Genomic DNA, 15,108 nt, shown 5'->3' with positions numbered 1-15,108 from the left:
GATGCAAATAAACTATTATAGAAAATGTTAATGACTTATAAGGGTAACATAGTTTAGGTTTTTTTCATATTTAGTCCTTATGTTTTTTTTTGTTCCTATATCGACATTTATAGAAAAGGTTAATGACTTATAAGGGTAACATAGTTTAGGGTTTTTTTTTCACATTTAGTCCCTTATGTTTTTTTGTTCCTATATCAACATTGAACTTGTTTGGACTGTTCACGTTACATCCTTATAACCAGCTAGAACACCCCCCTGGTTTCTCGTTGCTTCCCAGTGCCAACGTAACACCCCTCAACACCATTTTTTTCTTTATTTTCTTCTTTCTTAACTGCATTTTCATGAGAAACACTCTCCCCGTTAATGGCGTTGTGGAGAAGACAAAAATTTATGTTGACGTGCGGCGTTGACCATACCGAATAGCCTAAGCAAACCTTAAAGTATATTACCGTTATAAGTCATTATCCTTTTCCACTTCTTTCCATCTAGGCTCATAAAGGACTAACATCGATTACTATTTTTGCCCTACAAGAGAACAAATTAGTGTTTCTTTTAAGAAAAATCTCTGAAAAAATTTCAATATTTTGGTCAGTCTAAAGTTCAATCCTAACTTTTATTTTTTTAACATAAAATCCTGATTGTTTTATATTTTGCCCAAATTTACAAAACAACCGTTATTTTTTTTTCAACAAAAAATGATAAATTATCATAAAAAAATTTAGATAATCAAGACTTTTTTGTTCATAAAGGACATTAGGCTAAAGATAGTGGTGACACAGAAACCGCACTCCCTCCTATGTCACGTAGACGACAACTTATATTTTTTCTCATTTTATTATTGAAACAGCATGGAGAGAGAGAGAGAGAGATTTTACCACTCACTCAAGCCTTATAGTTTAAGGTTTTTAATGAGTTTCACATCATCTTTATGCATACACCAAATAACATATACAGAATAATCAAGTACTATCAGGTTCGTAACTTCCACATAAAAATATAAATATGTTAATATCGTTAAAAAATGCATTATCTTATTTTAAAAGATCTATAAACCTCATTGCTCTTTCACCCGGTTTTCCATTGTATTTCATAGAAAAAAAATAGAAAACTCTCTGAGTTCAAATACGGTTTACATTGTACAAAGATAAAACAAGGTTTCCAAAATATGATGTATTTAAAAATAGATCATATTTTGTAATATTCCACACCAAATTTGATTAAACAAGGGTTTTTAGTAGAAAGTAGCTAATTTTGTTGCTAAGAAAGTGAAAAATATTAAGCTCCATCTGGCTGGATAAATGGATTGGCTATCTCCTCTGTACCATCAGTAGGTGAAACAAGCATGACAGCTGTACCCCTACAAACCTGCAATACATACAATTATAAAAGAAAGAAAAAGGTGTGACAATGGCAAAAGACGTGAATGCCCTTTTATCCTCATTATCAAAAATAGCTCTACAAAGTTTGTAAAGTCATAGAGATGAGCATTAGGAAATCATACTATTAAGCCAAGGCGACGTGTTTGATCAGTTGTCTTCAGTGGATCATCCGCATCTGCATCACATATTCACATGGCTTAAAAAATTGATAAAAACTTGGAAGTTTTTCAGAAGATTTGTCAATAATAATCATGTTGACTAGACTACATCCCAAAAGAGTTTTGTTTTACTTTTATATAAGGTTTATTTTTAGCTCTAAAAATGAAATTATTACCTCTAAGGAACTCCACAGCTTCATCTAATACAAGGTTCAGCAACTGGTCATATCCTTTAAGTGTCCCTGACACTATACATGATAAAAGAATATAAATTTAACAAGTAACAACCACAAAGCTTCTCTATGTGGGATAACTAACCCATTAAAACATGCTTTATGCATCAAGTCAAAAATAAACAAACAGTAAATGTGGTTGCTAACCTTGTCTTCCACCTGTGAGCTTGACTTGGACACCCTTGTCAACAAATTTTGCCAAATCCAGAACTGTTTCCTTCCTGCCTGACTGAAATAAGTAAGATAAAAATGACAATAAATTAAGAACATCTTTTAGCAATAGAAATTCGATCATGTTTGCATCTAATGAAAAGTGTTGTTCTTAGTGGACAATGAGGATAGAAGATATACTGACATTGATTGTATAGGGTGCTAATGATTTCATCAAGAATGAGAAATATATAAGAGGGGTTATCAGATACTCATCTACCCTAGAATGTTGATCTTACTAGCATAAAGTACTGCATTCAATCTTGCTTTTTTAAGAAAAGTTGGTCTTTTAAGATGGATCAGAAAGATGTAGATTGTTAGTATTAGTGTATTACCATTGCAAATGTTTTTAGCAATTAACTGCAACCAAACGTTCCTTGCTGAATCCGAAGCTCACGAACAAATGTATGCCTGCAAAATTCAAGCTTAAGAATAATTCAAGATTAAAAAAAAAACAATTTTACATATCATCACCTACGGAAAAGAAAGAAAGACATATTAGCCTAGTAGTCTAAAATTATATACTATGTCCAAGTAATTAACACATACGATCATTGATATGAATTATGGTAAATGTGGCTTGGAATCCCCATTCGTGATACGTCTACCAGGTCATTGAATCTTAGAAATCATGTTACATTAAGGAAAAAAGACGCAACAGACATACTTGAAAGCACTGTATCGAGAATAGTTGTTCTAATTAGAAATTGCCAACTACATTGGGCATTATGCCCTAAATTGAAGTTTAGCCAGATTAATTCTAAATTGCCGTTTTTAACAATGAATAGCAGTGATTTTCATACTTCAACCAAATCTCCGATAATGCATACACAGTATATATAACCTAGGGGTATGGTCTGCATCGTAACAACGAAAACGTACGTGCTTTGCAACTGGGTTTGCGCGTGCGAAAGTTGAGTTAGAGTTATTTTAGGGCATAATTGGTACTTACCGTTGATAGGGCGACGGAGGAGCGGCGGAGGTAGGATCTCAGGCAGCCGGAGTATGCTCTAAACAGAAGGTGTGAGAGTCTGGAGAACAGGAGAAGTAGGGGAAAGGAACGCGGTTCGACTAGAGTATATAGACCTTCAAGGTTTCAGAACTGGTCCCTGAAGTATGACAAGTTTCAACTCGTTGAGTGCTAACATGTGAACTTTAAAGTAGCTCGTCTACTACAATGCCAATTGGTCTTTCAAGTATGTAGGGCTAGTTAAAAGTCATTTTCAACATATTAAATGTTTAAAATCTCACTTTTGCGAATATATAAAGTCCAATACTTTTTTTTAAGCCTAGTACAATGCCGCAACAGTTCAAAAACCTATGTCACCGATTTTAGACCCTATTATAAGCTCTAACTTCTAGGGTTCCGACAATTTACAGCCTCCATCCTCCTGAAACGTTAGAGAGCAAACCCCAGCCCATTTCTCATCCCATTGTGATGTTTTGTGCCTTAAGAGTGAAGTTAAAAGAAGGAGAATGTGTTTTTGGTGCTTGTGAAGCTAGATCCAAAGTTGTTCCAGCCTTTTCATAACCTTTTGTATCTTTGTAAGTCATCAAGATGCAACCTTAATATGTTTTTCACCTTAGGTCTAGTATTTTGTGTTGTTTTAGATCCTTATTGTCATGTTTCTTTGGAGTTTGGGAAACTCTAGGTCCAAAGGCTGTTTTGAGTTGCTTTATGGACTCATTTTAGTGAGAAAGAGAGAGTTTTGTCTTTCTTTTTGGACCATGCATGGAGTGTTTAGGCATTTAGATTCATTTTAGACCTACATTTTATAGTTTAGTTTATTAGAGACATGAATTTGGATAAAGTTGTAAAGTTTATCCATTAAAAACATCATTTAGTGAGATCTTCTGCCTTAAAGGATTAAACATTTAATAAAAAAAGGTGCATTTGCCTAGATAACATGACGCATTCGTTATTGGACGCGGCGCGTTGAGTTTGGTGTCATCACGACTATTTTGTCTTTTAATGGACGTGACACATCCATACAGGACGCAACTCGTGACACATGTTGACTATTGACTTTGACCGTTTTGGTCAAACTTTGATGGATTTAAGTATTTAACTAAGGATTGGTATTAGGTGGTCTGTGTTAGCTGTCTTGTTTGCAGATGTTGTCGTTGAGATTTTGATTCTAGACTCATGTGAGTTTTCTCACTATGCTATGTGTGACATTATATGTCCAATGAGTGATATAATGTTTATATTCTGTTAGTATATGAGTATGTGATAGACTACAATAGTCTTGTGTTAGTATATACGACATGTTTTGTTTGGTTAATGTTTATGTTACTATTGGTAGATCGTTGAGTGAATACCTTAAGGGTTGTACGTAGTTACAATCAAATAGTCTTATAACTCTTAACTTAGCCTTATTGCATGGTTATTGTTTGATATATTACTTTCGGGTATGAACATTTGTTCGACTGTTTATCCGACTTCGACTACGTATGATTATGCATTCATAAGACAATTTGTCTATATTAGCATAAACTTTGGTATATTTTGCATGATGGCTAAGGGTCTATAGTTTGTATCATGGTTGAGAGTGTACATATGTTATGAGGGCTGGTAGCCTATAGTTTGCTCGATGATTGAGAGCCTACAATAGTATGATAGTTGGGAGCCAACAGTTGTTATGCACAATGAAATTGTGAGCTTATTAATTGTATGCATTGCATGTGTGATGAAATATGTGGTATATTGTAGAACTCACTAAGGATTATGCTTACGTTGTTAAGTTAAATGTTTTTTAGGTTGTCTAGGTTAAAACGGAAGGGCATGACGTGATTGTACATTCACATCAGTGTTATGTTGTTATTTTGAGTCTTCCATTGATTTTTATAATTTAACTTTGGTTTAATATTGTGATTTTGAAACAAATGGATGCTATGATATGTAATTAAAGAATGGTTTTTGGATGTTTAATCTTGTTTAAAAAAATAAAAATTTTGGTTTGAAATTTGAGACGTTACAAACTGTCAACTAATGATCTAATCTTAGAAAGAATGTAAATTTTACTTGGAAACATTTGAAAAAATAATCTAATGTGACAATGTTTCACGTTTCAACCACCACAAACATAAAGTACATAAACATGGAGGAATACCATTCAACAACTTTTTTTAATTTTTACAACTTTTTCAATTCTTATTATTTGTGGGCTAGTCTTTTGTGTTTCATGGCATGGCTACATGTGTCATTTGGATTTGATGACACTTTAATCGGGAGTTAGGACTTGATCGAGGGATTGATTTTATTCGGAATATAAAATAAAAGACATGAACCAACAAAAAAAGAAAGAACGTAAAAAAAACTTTGTTTGAATTACTCAAATATACAAATTTTTACTATGAGATCTATTTTTTATTTTTAAAAAGAATCAGCCTTTAAGAAAAAAAAATCATAAAAAAATATTATGATTAAATCAAATTTAGATGACTTTAATAATTTTATTAATTTTAATGATCTGTTAAATCGTCAGATAATCTTATGACTCTAATATAAATAATAAAAAGTTATGATCAATGGAAAATTAAATAAAACAACCATGATAAATGAGTTTTTATTTTATTTTTTTTTTATTTTTTTTAGTTTTGAATAATTATTATTTTCTTCCAATGTTCCATTCCCAACTGTTGTTTAATTTTCATAGTTTGTTTTTTTTTTCATTTTTTTTATTTATGTTTAAAGAATCTCTTTACCTATATCTAGAATATTCATTTTGAAGTGTTTAATATTATCATTTTTCAATTAAATGTTTGATTTTAACTCATATTATCATATATATTTAATATTACTATGTTTGTTTAACTTTTTGTTAGATTTTAATAAAAAAATTATGAAACCGTTAATCGGATTTCAGAATTGTTCTTGAAATTCCAGACTTTTTTTTTAACTCCAAAATTTCAATATGAAATCGAAAAGGTGTTGCTATACGTACTCTCTCACTCATATAAATCGTCACATCATGGGGATACACAAACATTATTACACTCATATAGGGGTACACAAAGCAATTGAGGAAGCACGTATAAAAATTTTCAATCCAGAATATTGGTCCGGAATCCCCTAATATTAGTCCGGAATCCCCTAATATTAGTCCGAAGTGTTTTTATTTTATTTTATTTTATTTTATTTTTGAAAATTGATATTTTTTTAGTCAGAACCTACAATCCCAAACTTGATAGTTATTTTTCTAGAAATGCAATTTTTTTAATTATTTTCTATAAATTCACATTTCATCATTATATGCTGGTTAGATTACTCTTTTTTTTTTCTTGTGTACAAAGGGCAAAATGACTTTTATTGTTAAAATCCGTTTCAATTTGTCCATATGACCTCTTAAGAACACGCCCCAATAATCGAATCAAATCAGTTTCCCTCCGGCCTCTTCCATTCTTCTCCTATATTCCGGCTGCTAGAGATATTGTATCTGCTTCTCCTCCTCCGTCGCCGATTCAACAGTAAGTACCAACTAGCTCTCATTGTGAACACCTTCACGCGTAAAAGCAAATGCAACGCATATGTTCGTAGTTATTTCATCACGAGCCCTCTCTTACAATTTTTTTGTTATTTAGAAAAAAAATCTTCAGGAATCAGGACGAGAATCAATCAAGGTATCTCACATTTCAAATCTAGGGATAGAAGGACGTTGATCTTAGCGAAATCCATACTATTGAAAACTAAAACGTAAGTTTGAAATTCATCCAAGTAAAACTTTAATTTAGGTCTTAATCTCCTAATCTAGGTGTAATTCGCACATACATTCTTTACCTGATAGAATCTAGCATATCTCCACTTCTGATTTTTCTTAGGTTTAACAAAATATTGACTATCTATGACCTTATGGATAACCAATTGGGAATCTAAGGCACCGTTTTTGTTGTTTCACCGTCGTTATTTCTATCCCTGTTAATATGTATGATCATATCATTGAAAATATTCAAACAGTAATCATTTTATAATACTCTGTTTGTTATGCCTTCTTCCACCCATTTAGTGTTATGATAAATGGACATATATGTTTGGATGTGGTTATAAGCTGCCAAATTTGTTATAGCTGTAAGGAAAGATTATAATAATTAAAGAGACAGGGGTTATCGTTTTCCACATATTTACATTGTTCATATGGAATCCACAGATGGAAGAGGATTCACGAACATCTCCAGAACCAGCTTACCATGTTGATGGAACTGATACAGAATACATCTCGGGACTTAGTACCTTACTAGCTGCTACAATCCAAGAAACAAAGGAAAGTGTTTCTCAGATAGAATATCTCTTCTGCAAGCAATTATTTCCAGATTTCCAATCAAAACTGAAAAAAGTATATTCTGAAGCAAAGAAAGCCGCCGAAGAAGAATGTAAGAAAAAGGAAAATGATCTAATTGATCAATTAAAAACACTCCAATCTGAAAAACAAAATTTTTTGGAAGAAAACCAGTTTTTAAAGATGGAAAATAGCAAGGTAAAGAAAGTTTCAGGATCATCATCTAAACATGGTAATGATCTTGAAGAGGAGCTGAAAAGAAAGAATAAAGAGATAGCTGAAAAAAGAGAACTACAACAAAGCTTACGTGAACTTCTAGATTCAAAGGCCTCACTTGTACATGGCAATGAAAAGAGATTAAAGGAGCTTGAAGATGAAAACCACTTGCTTCGTGAGAAAACAAATGGGCAAGAAATTGAACTTGAAGAGTTAAGATTGACTCTAAGATGCAAGTCTAGAATAATCGAAGAGAAAGAGGAATCAAACTGTGAGCTTCTTGAGTTGGTCCAGTCAAAGGTGTTTCTCATAGAGCAAAAAGAAAGACAATTGAAAGAAGTAAACGATAAAAAGAATGAGCTTCTTGCAAAGCTTGGAATTTCAGAGAAAAAGATAGATGAAAAGATCGAGTGTGAAGAAACATTGCTGACAAAAACGAGAACACAAGCTTCAGAGATTGTAAAGACTAGAAAGCTTCTTGATGATTGTGAAAATGTGAAAAGATTGCTTATTGCGAAAGTAAAAGGGTTAGAGGAGGAAATTGATAAGCTTCAAATGGATGTTAGAGAGAGGAGTAATGAGTCAACTGAAGGAATGGAATTGCATGGGAAATTACTTCAGCAGATTGAAGGGAAGAATGCTGAGATAATGATAGAGAAGCAGAAAAGAAGGGAAGTTGTAGATGCCTATAAAAAGCTCAAATCACAGTACATTTATTTATGCTCAAAATCAGGCCTAACTCCAGAAAATATGATTGGCAACACCAGCAAAGAAGTTAATAAAGACTCGTTAGGCCATGATCAGAATATATTGAATTCACCTGGTAATCCTTCTTCTTTTCCCTTTTTTCCTTGGTTTTATCCTCTTATGTTGTTAATTATATTAATTACCAAAAAGAAAAACATACTATCAGCCAAATAACCCAATATGGCAAACGACTAAAAATATTTTGGTGATGGATTGCTTACATCACAATTCACATGTCATGCTGGAATGCTTCTTTAATTGGAGAACAAAGATGAATATATTTGTCTAATTGTTTAAAATGATGATACCTTGTTAAATTGGCGAATGACAGATCATGTATTTATCTTTTTGGTGATTGACCCTTTACTAGTTATTCCCTGCATCTCTTGAAAATTGCAACAATGTTCCATAAAGTTTGCAAGGTTTCCTTTTTTGGCAAAAATTTAAGCTAAAATGACATTTGGCAAATGCCATCATTAGAAGGAATTGATGTGTGTCTAGCCAAAACAAACATTGCAAGTTTCATGGGATGATAATAGTTCTTTGGTGGTAGTGAGAGTAAGTCTTTTTTTTTTTTTTTTGCCATCGAGTGCTGAATGGATATAGTGGTTATTGAGCTATGACTTGTTTATATGTTCTAGTTTAGCAAGTCTATGTTAGTCTAAGGGATATCATCTAAAGCCAAGTTTGTCTATTTCTCCGATTGAGAGCAAAATATTTTGGATTTGATTTATAGTGATATGTTTAAGTGGGCATCGTTATTTTGCACTTTGTGGATGATCATTCTTATTACAGTGGCTATATCCTGTTGATGTCTTTGCAAGTTTAAACAATTTGTAACCATGTTTAATTGCAAAGTAAAAGAGTAAATCACACGAATGGTCCCTATGGTTTGGGGTAATTTGCATGTTTGGTCCCTAACTTATTTTTTTAACTCGGAAGGTCCCTACAGTTTGTTTTTGTTGTGCGTTTGGTCCCTATCTTACCTAAAAAGACTATTTTGCCCTTGATTTTTTAACTTATTTAAATAAACACACCCCCAACCCCACTTCCACCTCACCTTACCTTACCTACCCCATTCTATTTAAATAAATTAAAAAATCAAGGGCAAAATAGTCTTTTTAGGTAAAACAGGGACCAAGCGCGCAACAAAAACAAACTGTAGGGACCTTCCGAGTTAAAAAAAATAAGTTAGGGACCAAACGTGCAAATCACCCCAAACCATAGGGACCATTCGTGTAACTTACTCAAAGTAAAAAAGTCTGCAAACAGACGGGGATATTGCAATCTCTCCAACCACTTCACAGTTATGGGAATTGTCTATCAGTTGTAGTGTCCACATATCCATGAGTAAATTAGGTATGTTGAGTGAGAAAACAGACAGTGGTCAAGACTGGCCTTACTCTTTTTGGCACCTGACAACGTGCCTCACTGTCTTTTTAATTAATTGAATGCCCTCCCGTGTGTCTCAATCCGTCTCTCTTTATAAACTCTTGTTTTAGAAAAACAACCACTCTATCTCTTTATCAAAGTGTTTGGTGAAAATGTTTCCCGTATGTTCATCCGTATTATACTCAGAAACTTGATTTCGATCAATTTTCTATGTTTTCCTTGGCTACAACCTTTTACATTGTAGGTATTGATGTATTGATCTCAAAATCAAGCGAATGTATGCTCGTTATGTTTCGTTTAATGAGTCTGGTTTCCCATTTCTTCCTACTTCCAACCCTACCACTCATCAACCAGTTCCTCCCCCCATCACCACCTACTTCTAATCTCACCTTCCTCCCACTTTCTACGGAGCCAAAGTATCATCCTAGTGAGACCCCATCACCCGTCCTAGTGATTTCTGTCCACTTTCTTTTTTGACTTCAGAGTTTTGTTGGTTTGGGGCTTGTTGATTAGGGACACCGAAATCATACGTGCTATCTCAAACCTTTTCTATATGGTCTCAAACATGCACCTTGAGTTTGGTTTCATTGGTTGTTGGGTTTATCGGGCCTAAAAGTAAACTGATTTCTCCCCATATTTGTTTATGGGATTTTGTCTGCATCTATGTTGTTGTCTATGTGTATGACAACACTTGGTTGGGATTTCCATTGAAAGACTTGGGCTTACTACATCACTTTCTTGGTATTCAGGTCATTCCACATGGCTGTGACTGTGACATGGTCTCATCTTAGAAACAATAAAGGGGTGATATTTCTGTGTTCATCGTATTGCCACTTAAAAGATTTCCATGATGTTTGCTATACTGGAATTATAAAGTTTTTATTAATATTTCTCCCATCAATTAGTCACCTTTCTTCAAATTGTTAGCATCTATGTGTTTGATTAAATATACGTCCAAATATTATTAGGGACGAAGAATGCATGAACTAGCAACATACTTTCATTTATTTATGTATCATAGCATCCTACTCTCATTTCCTTCTACTTCTAGTATTTTTCCTACTTTAAAAAAATCTACCCAATTTTACCATTCTACTTTGAGGAATCTACCTGATTATATGAATATTGCTTTGTATTAGATAGATTTTTATCGAAGTACAAAGTAAGATGCTATAATAAACAATTCAACAAAAGTACATTGCTATTTCTTGTACAACGAACGAAGCAATAGCTAACTAACATATCTCTTCTTATCAATATATGATTACAGTCAATGGACAGAAATCTCCGAATATCCCAGTGCCTGTTTGTGAAACAACTAATCATACCACAAACCAACAAAACTCTGAAGTCAAAAAAGAAATCAAATCGACCTCAAATGACATCACCAAAAAGTCAAACTTATTATCCGGAACAAAACGTCCGCTTTCTCACTGGAGAGACACTCGACCTACAAAAAACAGAAACGGCCCAGACCCTCACGATGATTTTCTCGATACTCCATTAGAAAACATCAAACAAGATTTGAAAAAAGTATCAAAAGGAAAAGAAGAAGAAGAGATTCATCATCTTCCAGACCCGGTTCCTAAAGACATGAATTTTGAAAGCTCAGATGATGAGACACAGGATCCAAGCGGGAGGCCTGAGAAGAAAAACTTCAAGTATGTTGAACCAGTAAGAAAGAAAGCCGATAGGGCGAATCTTAAAGGAATTGAATGTAAGCAGTGTAAAAAATTCTATGATGCTGTTCTTCCTGAGGGGAGTGATGGTAATAATAATAGTAAGCAAAATCTGCGTTGTGAGCATCATGAGGGGGTTTCCAGGCATCGATTCAGGTTTGCACCTCCTTCCACCCCTGAAGGTTTTTGGAATATTGGATTTGAATCTGAAATGTGAAAAAGATTAAAGTTTTTTTAATCGATTTAGAAATTGGAAGTTTAGGGTGTTATTGTATTTCTAGAATTGAGATTCTTTTAAAAGATAATTGAATTTTGTTAATAATTGTTTTTAGTATATGATCAAAGTGTTGATACTTTCCATTAATTAATAGTCTTTCAGGGCTAAAACTTATAGTTCTTGATGATTAATATGGTTAAGTTTATGTTTTCAATAGAATCGGATATTAAGTCTACATTTTAAGTTACTTATGGTGTAAACATTCTTTAAACTACATTTTGTAAGTACAACTATTATACATAACTAAGTAACTAACTACTTGTCTCTTAGGTTTTGTGCTCGTTGACTGATTTCTAAGAATCATGTTCTTGAAATAATCTTATTGTGTTCATTAAAGATCACAACTTTTTTAGAAAATACTTGGTTGCGTTTTGATCAAAAATTAAATTTCAGAATGCATGAATATGGATTAGGTTGAATGACAAAAATGACCTTACCTGCCATGTTACTTGATTTAATGGATTGCCACCATTATATTAGTCTCCATGACCGTAGTCTATATCTTGAATGAAAATGTAAAATAATTCCCTAAGAGGACTAAAAGTGCATGCTCATGTATAATCGCGGGATTATTTTATAGTTTAGTCCCCATCTGATTTTCAGTTTCTTTCTTCTCAGGCGTATTCAATTTTTCTTCGTTGGGGACCAACGATCTTGTATATAATTATATATGACCTGGTTGGGTCAAAATAATTGTGTCCGTCACAATGATCTATTTTTCCATTTCAATTTAAATAAAATAAATCACAAATTGATATACAACCAACAAGAAAAATGTTCAATTACATGCTATAATTGTTGGTTTAAAAGCTGAAAACCTTACTTCATCGGAGAATATTATAGTACTACTTCTGAGCGAAGGATTTTCAATATCGACGTTACCATCTAAATCAAAAACTTTCAAAGTTCAAATACTTCACAAATTCACATAATTTAATAAAATCACATAAACAATATATAAAATCTATGAATTTACCAAAATCACATAAACAAATTACTTCAAAAGTCAAGGAACATACTAATAATGTTTTTCAGAACAAACCGCCAAAATATATTTTTAAAATCTATAAATATAAATAAAAAGGAAACCAATATTTAAATCTAAAAACTCTAAACAAAAAGAAAACAACTTAAACGCATGCATAACAAACACATGTTAATCAAAGTATCTTTTGACAATACTTGGGAGTTCCTTCGATACCTATCTGGCTAACTCCACTACATCGCCAAGTGGAATATCCTCTAGTTTTGTTATGGTAATCCGTATAGTCGTCAATAACACAATATCCTCGTTTTTTAATTTTTGTAGTTTTGGGAACACAAACGAGAATTCGTTATCAAACGTGATCTGTAAACATACGTTAATGATAAAGAGAAATGCAAGGGGAATTCCATTAATCGATATCATATCATCTTTTATAAATCACAAATTATTAAATAAATGTCTGCTAAAAAAAACTATATATAAATTAGTATCAATATATTATTATGACTAAAGAATTAAATAACTAGTATTGTTTAGTAATTTATTTGTTACTAACTAGTCTATACAAATCTATGAAATATTCATGTAATTTTATGATTTTATGTGAATAACGCGTATCAGTGTATCACGCATGCGGAGTGTATCAAATACCAATACACAAACCGTGACCAACCAAACGGACCCTGAAACGACGTCGTTAACATACTCGTGTGAGAGGCGTCCCGCAGAGGCAATCATTGCCGGAGAACGACGACGCTTCCAATTGTTCGAACGGTGATCCCGCTGGAATTGCGCCACAGAAATGGTTGTTGCTGAGGTCCAAATGTCCGATGTACTTAGCCGAAGTCAAAGATGCCGGTATAGATCCTTTTAATTCGTTGTGCGATAAATCTATCATGGAGAAGTACGTCGTCGGAGTAAAAACATCCGGCAAGTAGCCGACGAGACTGTTACTGCTCAGATTCACGATGTTTAAACCAGCGTTTCTTAGTATACTCACCGGAATTTCGCCGTAGAGTTGGTTGTTATCCAAGTAGAGTGTAGAGAGGACCGGCATTGATCCGAGTTCAGCAGGAATCGTGCCAGAGATTTGATTCATTGACAGATCCAAATCGGCCAAACGGTAGATTTTGGTGATTGAAGTCGGAATTTTCCCGGTGAGTTGGTTTTGTTTCAGTAAAACTCTGCTCATCATCGAGAGCTTGCCTATATCCGCCGGAATATCACCAGAGATTCGGTTGTTGCTGAGATCCAGATGCATGAGATTCCTAAGGTTTACAATAGACGGAGGAATGTTTCCGGTGATATTATTGTCAGCAATATTGAGAACCGCGAGTTTCCCGAATTTTCCGATATCAGCGGGGATTTCGCCGGTGATCTGGTTACCGGTGAGATCCAGGATGCGGAGGTGAGAAAAGGAAGTGATACACGCCGGAATTTCGCCGGATATACCCTTCCAGTCGGAAACGATTAGAGTAGTGAGCCGGTCCAGGGAACACACAGAAGGTGAAAGTGAACCGGACATGTAACTTATTTGGCCGGTTTTATCGATCATGAGCTTGTCTTCCGATTCGCCGCGTAGGATAACGTGGATGACATGGCTGTCAGTTGGGTCGCAGCTGACGCCGTACCAGTTGGTGCAGCAGTCGGTGCCGGTCCAGGTGTTAAATATGCCCAAGTATGGTTCGGTCAGGGCGGACTTGAAGGCCAACAATGCTGACAGGTCCGCCGGGGGGCAGCAGTTGACGACGGCGGCGAATAGTGCCGTCGTCACCACCAGGTATGTAGTTTCCATTCTCTGATTCTCTCTCAAGTTAATTTGGCGTTGGAAGTTTCAAATATGCGTGTTTTTGTTTAAGCAGTCGGTGTGCTATATATCCAACGGTTAATCCTAAATGGGAAATGGTGTAATTACCAAATAACCAGAGGAACTATAAAAAAAAAAAAAATTATGAATGGTTCTTGTTATGAAAATTGATTTATGAAAACTATTTTAATTTACAAAATTATTTTATGAATGGTACTTTTTATAAAATTACTTTATTTTCTATTTATTTCTTTAAAAAATATATATTTCTCAAAATATGAATCATTTTGTAATCTGGCAAAAAGAGGTAGTTTCACAAACATTATTTATGAATAAATTGATATTTTGTGATTGATCGTATATCGGAATATTTTATAACAATTACAAGGTGAAAAAGCTTTTGAAAGTTAAAGGATGTTACTAGTAGTTTAATGAAAGGATTTGATTAATTATCAAAAAGTAGAACACTTTTAACAAGATAAAAAACTTATAGAAAAAATGGTTTTATTAATAACGTGTAATGAATAATGATTACTGATAAACAAGAAAATACATTTTAATAGGAGAATACTAAAAGTAGAAAAAGCACATTCATTCTAGAATTATCAAAAAATTTAAGTGATTATTAAAAAACGCACACACACAAACGTTAATCATGAGTGCAAAACCGCTAATAAACGGATATATAATCTTATATAATTTTATAAAAATTAAAAATTATTTTTAAAGGTATTTGATGAAATTTGAGT

At 33.6% G+C, this 15,108-nt stretch overlaps 3 protein-coding genes across 5 annotated transcripts; 1 reads left to right on the top strand and 2 right to left on the bottom strand.

Moving 5' to 3' along the window:
- Positions 1-1,057: 1,057 nt before the first annotated feature.
- EMB2816 (Small nuclear ribonucleoprotein family protein) lies at positions 1,058-3,063 on the bottom strand. Of its 2 annotated transcripts, none has more exons than XM_079043311.1 (6): positions 2,933-3,063; positions 2,316-2,391; positions 1,918-1,999; positions 1,714-1,785; positions 1,502-1,554; positions 1,058-1,365 (listed from the first exon to the last, which is right to left on the bottom strand). In XM_079043311.1, exons 2-6 carry the CDS (start codon positions 2,316-2,318, stop codon positions 1,276-1,278), a joined length of 300 nt encoding a protein of 99 aa, XP_078899437.1. In that variant the 5' UTR covers positions 2,319-2,391; positions 2,933-3,063; the 3' UTR covers positions 1,058-1,275. The 2 variants fall into 2 exon arrangements, with proteins under 2 accessions (XP_078899437.1, XP_078899438.1); XM_079043312.1 differs by having other exon boundaries at positions 2,316-2,405; positions 2,933-3,043.
- A 3,243-nt stretch (positions 3,064-6,306) lies between these two features.
- LOC145106297 (protein gamma response 1) lies at positions 6,307-11,726 on the top strand. 2 transcript variants are annotated; one of them, XM_079043307.1, is made up of 4 exons: positions 6,307-6,450; positions 6,565-6,676; positions 7,128-8,295; positions 10,882-11,726. In XM_079043307.1, the coding sequence occupies exons 3-4, from the start codon at positions 7,128-7,130 to the stop codon at positions 11,505-11,507; spliced, it is 1,794 nt and encodes a 597-aa protein (XP_078899433.1). In that variant the 5' UTR covers positions 6,307-6,450; positions 6,565-6,676; the 3' UTR covers positions 11,508-11,726. The 2 variants fall into 2 exon arrangements, with proteins under 2 accessions (XP_078899433.1, XP_078899434.1); XM_079043308.1 differs by lacking the exon at positions 6,565-6,676.
- Positions 11,727-13,026: 1,300 nt separating this feature from the next.
- LOC145106296 (uncharacterized) lies at positions 13,027-14,442 on the bottom strand. The gene has a single exon (XM_079043306.1). It carries the CDS (start codon positions 14,345-14,347, stop codon positions 13,250-13,252), a length of 1,098 nt encoding a protein of 365 aa, XP_078899432.1. The 5' UTR covers positions 14,348-14,442; the 3' UTR covers positions 13,027-13,249.
- Positions 14,443-15,108: the final 666 nt, after the last annotated feature.

Source organism: Lactuca virosa, chromosome 4, assembly GCF_052849685.1.
Source record: "Lactuca virosa cultivar CGN04683 chromosome 4, Lactuca_virosa_CGN04683_v6, whole genome shotgun sequence".
NCBI lineage: Eukaryota > Viridiplantae > Streptophyta > Magnoliopsida > Asterales > Asteraceae > Lactuca > Lactuca virosa.
The sequence above is the reverse complement of the archived record's forward strand: the minus strand, read 5'-3'. Positions and strand labels throughout refer to the sequence as shown.

Bases quoted from the DNA above. Each gene is read 5' to 3' on its own strand.
- EMB2816 (XM_079043311.1), bottom strand. The intron at 1,555-1,713 runs GTAATAATTTCA...TATGTGATGCAG, and splicing joins AGCTGTGGAGTTCCTTAGAG to ATGCGGATGATCCACTGAAG. The intron at 1,366-1,501 runs GTATGATTTCCT...TATGTATTGCAG, and splicing joins CACGTCGCCTTGGCTTAATA to GTTTGTAGGGGTACAGCTGT.
- LOC145106296 (XM_079043306.1), bottom strand. From the start codon at position 14,347: ATGGAAACTACATACCTGGTGGTGACGACGGCACTATTCGCCGCCGTC.
- LOC145106297 (XM_079043308.1), top strand. From the start codon at position 7,128: ATGGAAGAGGATTCACGAACATCTCCAGAACCAGCTTACCATGTTGAT. The intron at 8,296-10,881 runs GTAATCCTTCTT...ATATGATTACAG, and splicing joins GAATATATTGAATTCACCTG to TCAATGGACAGAAATCTCCG.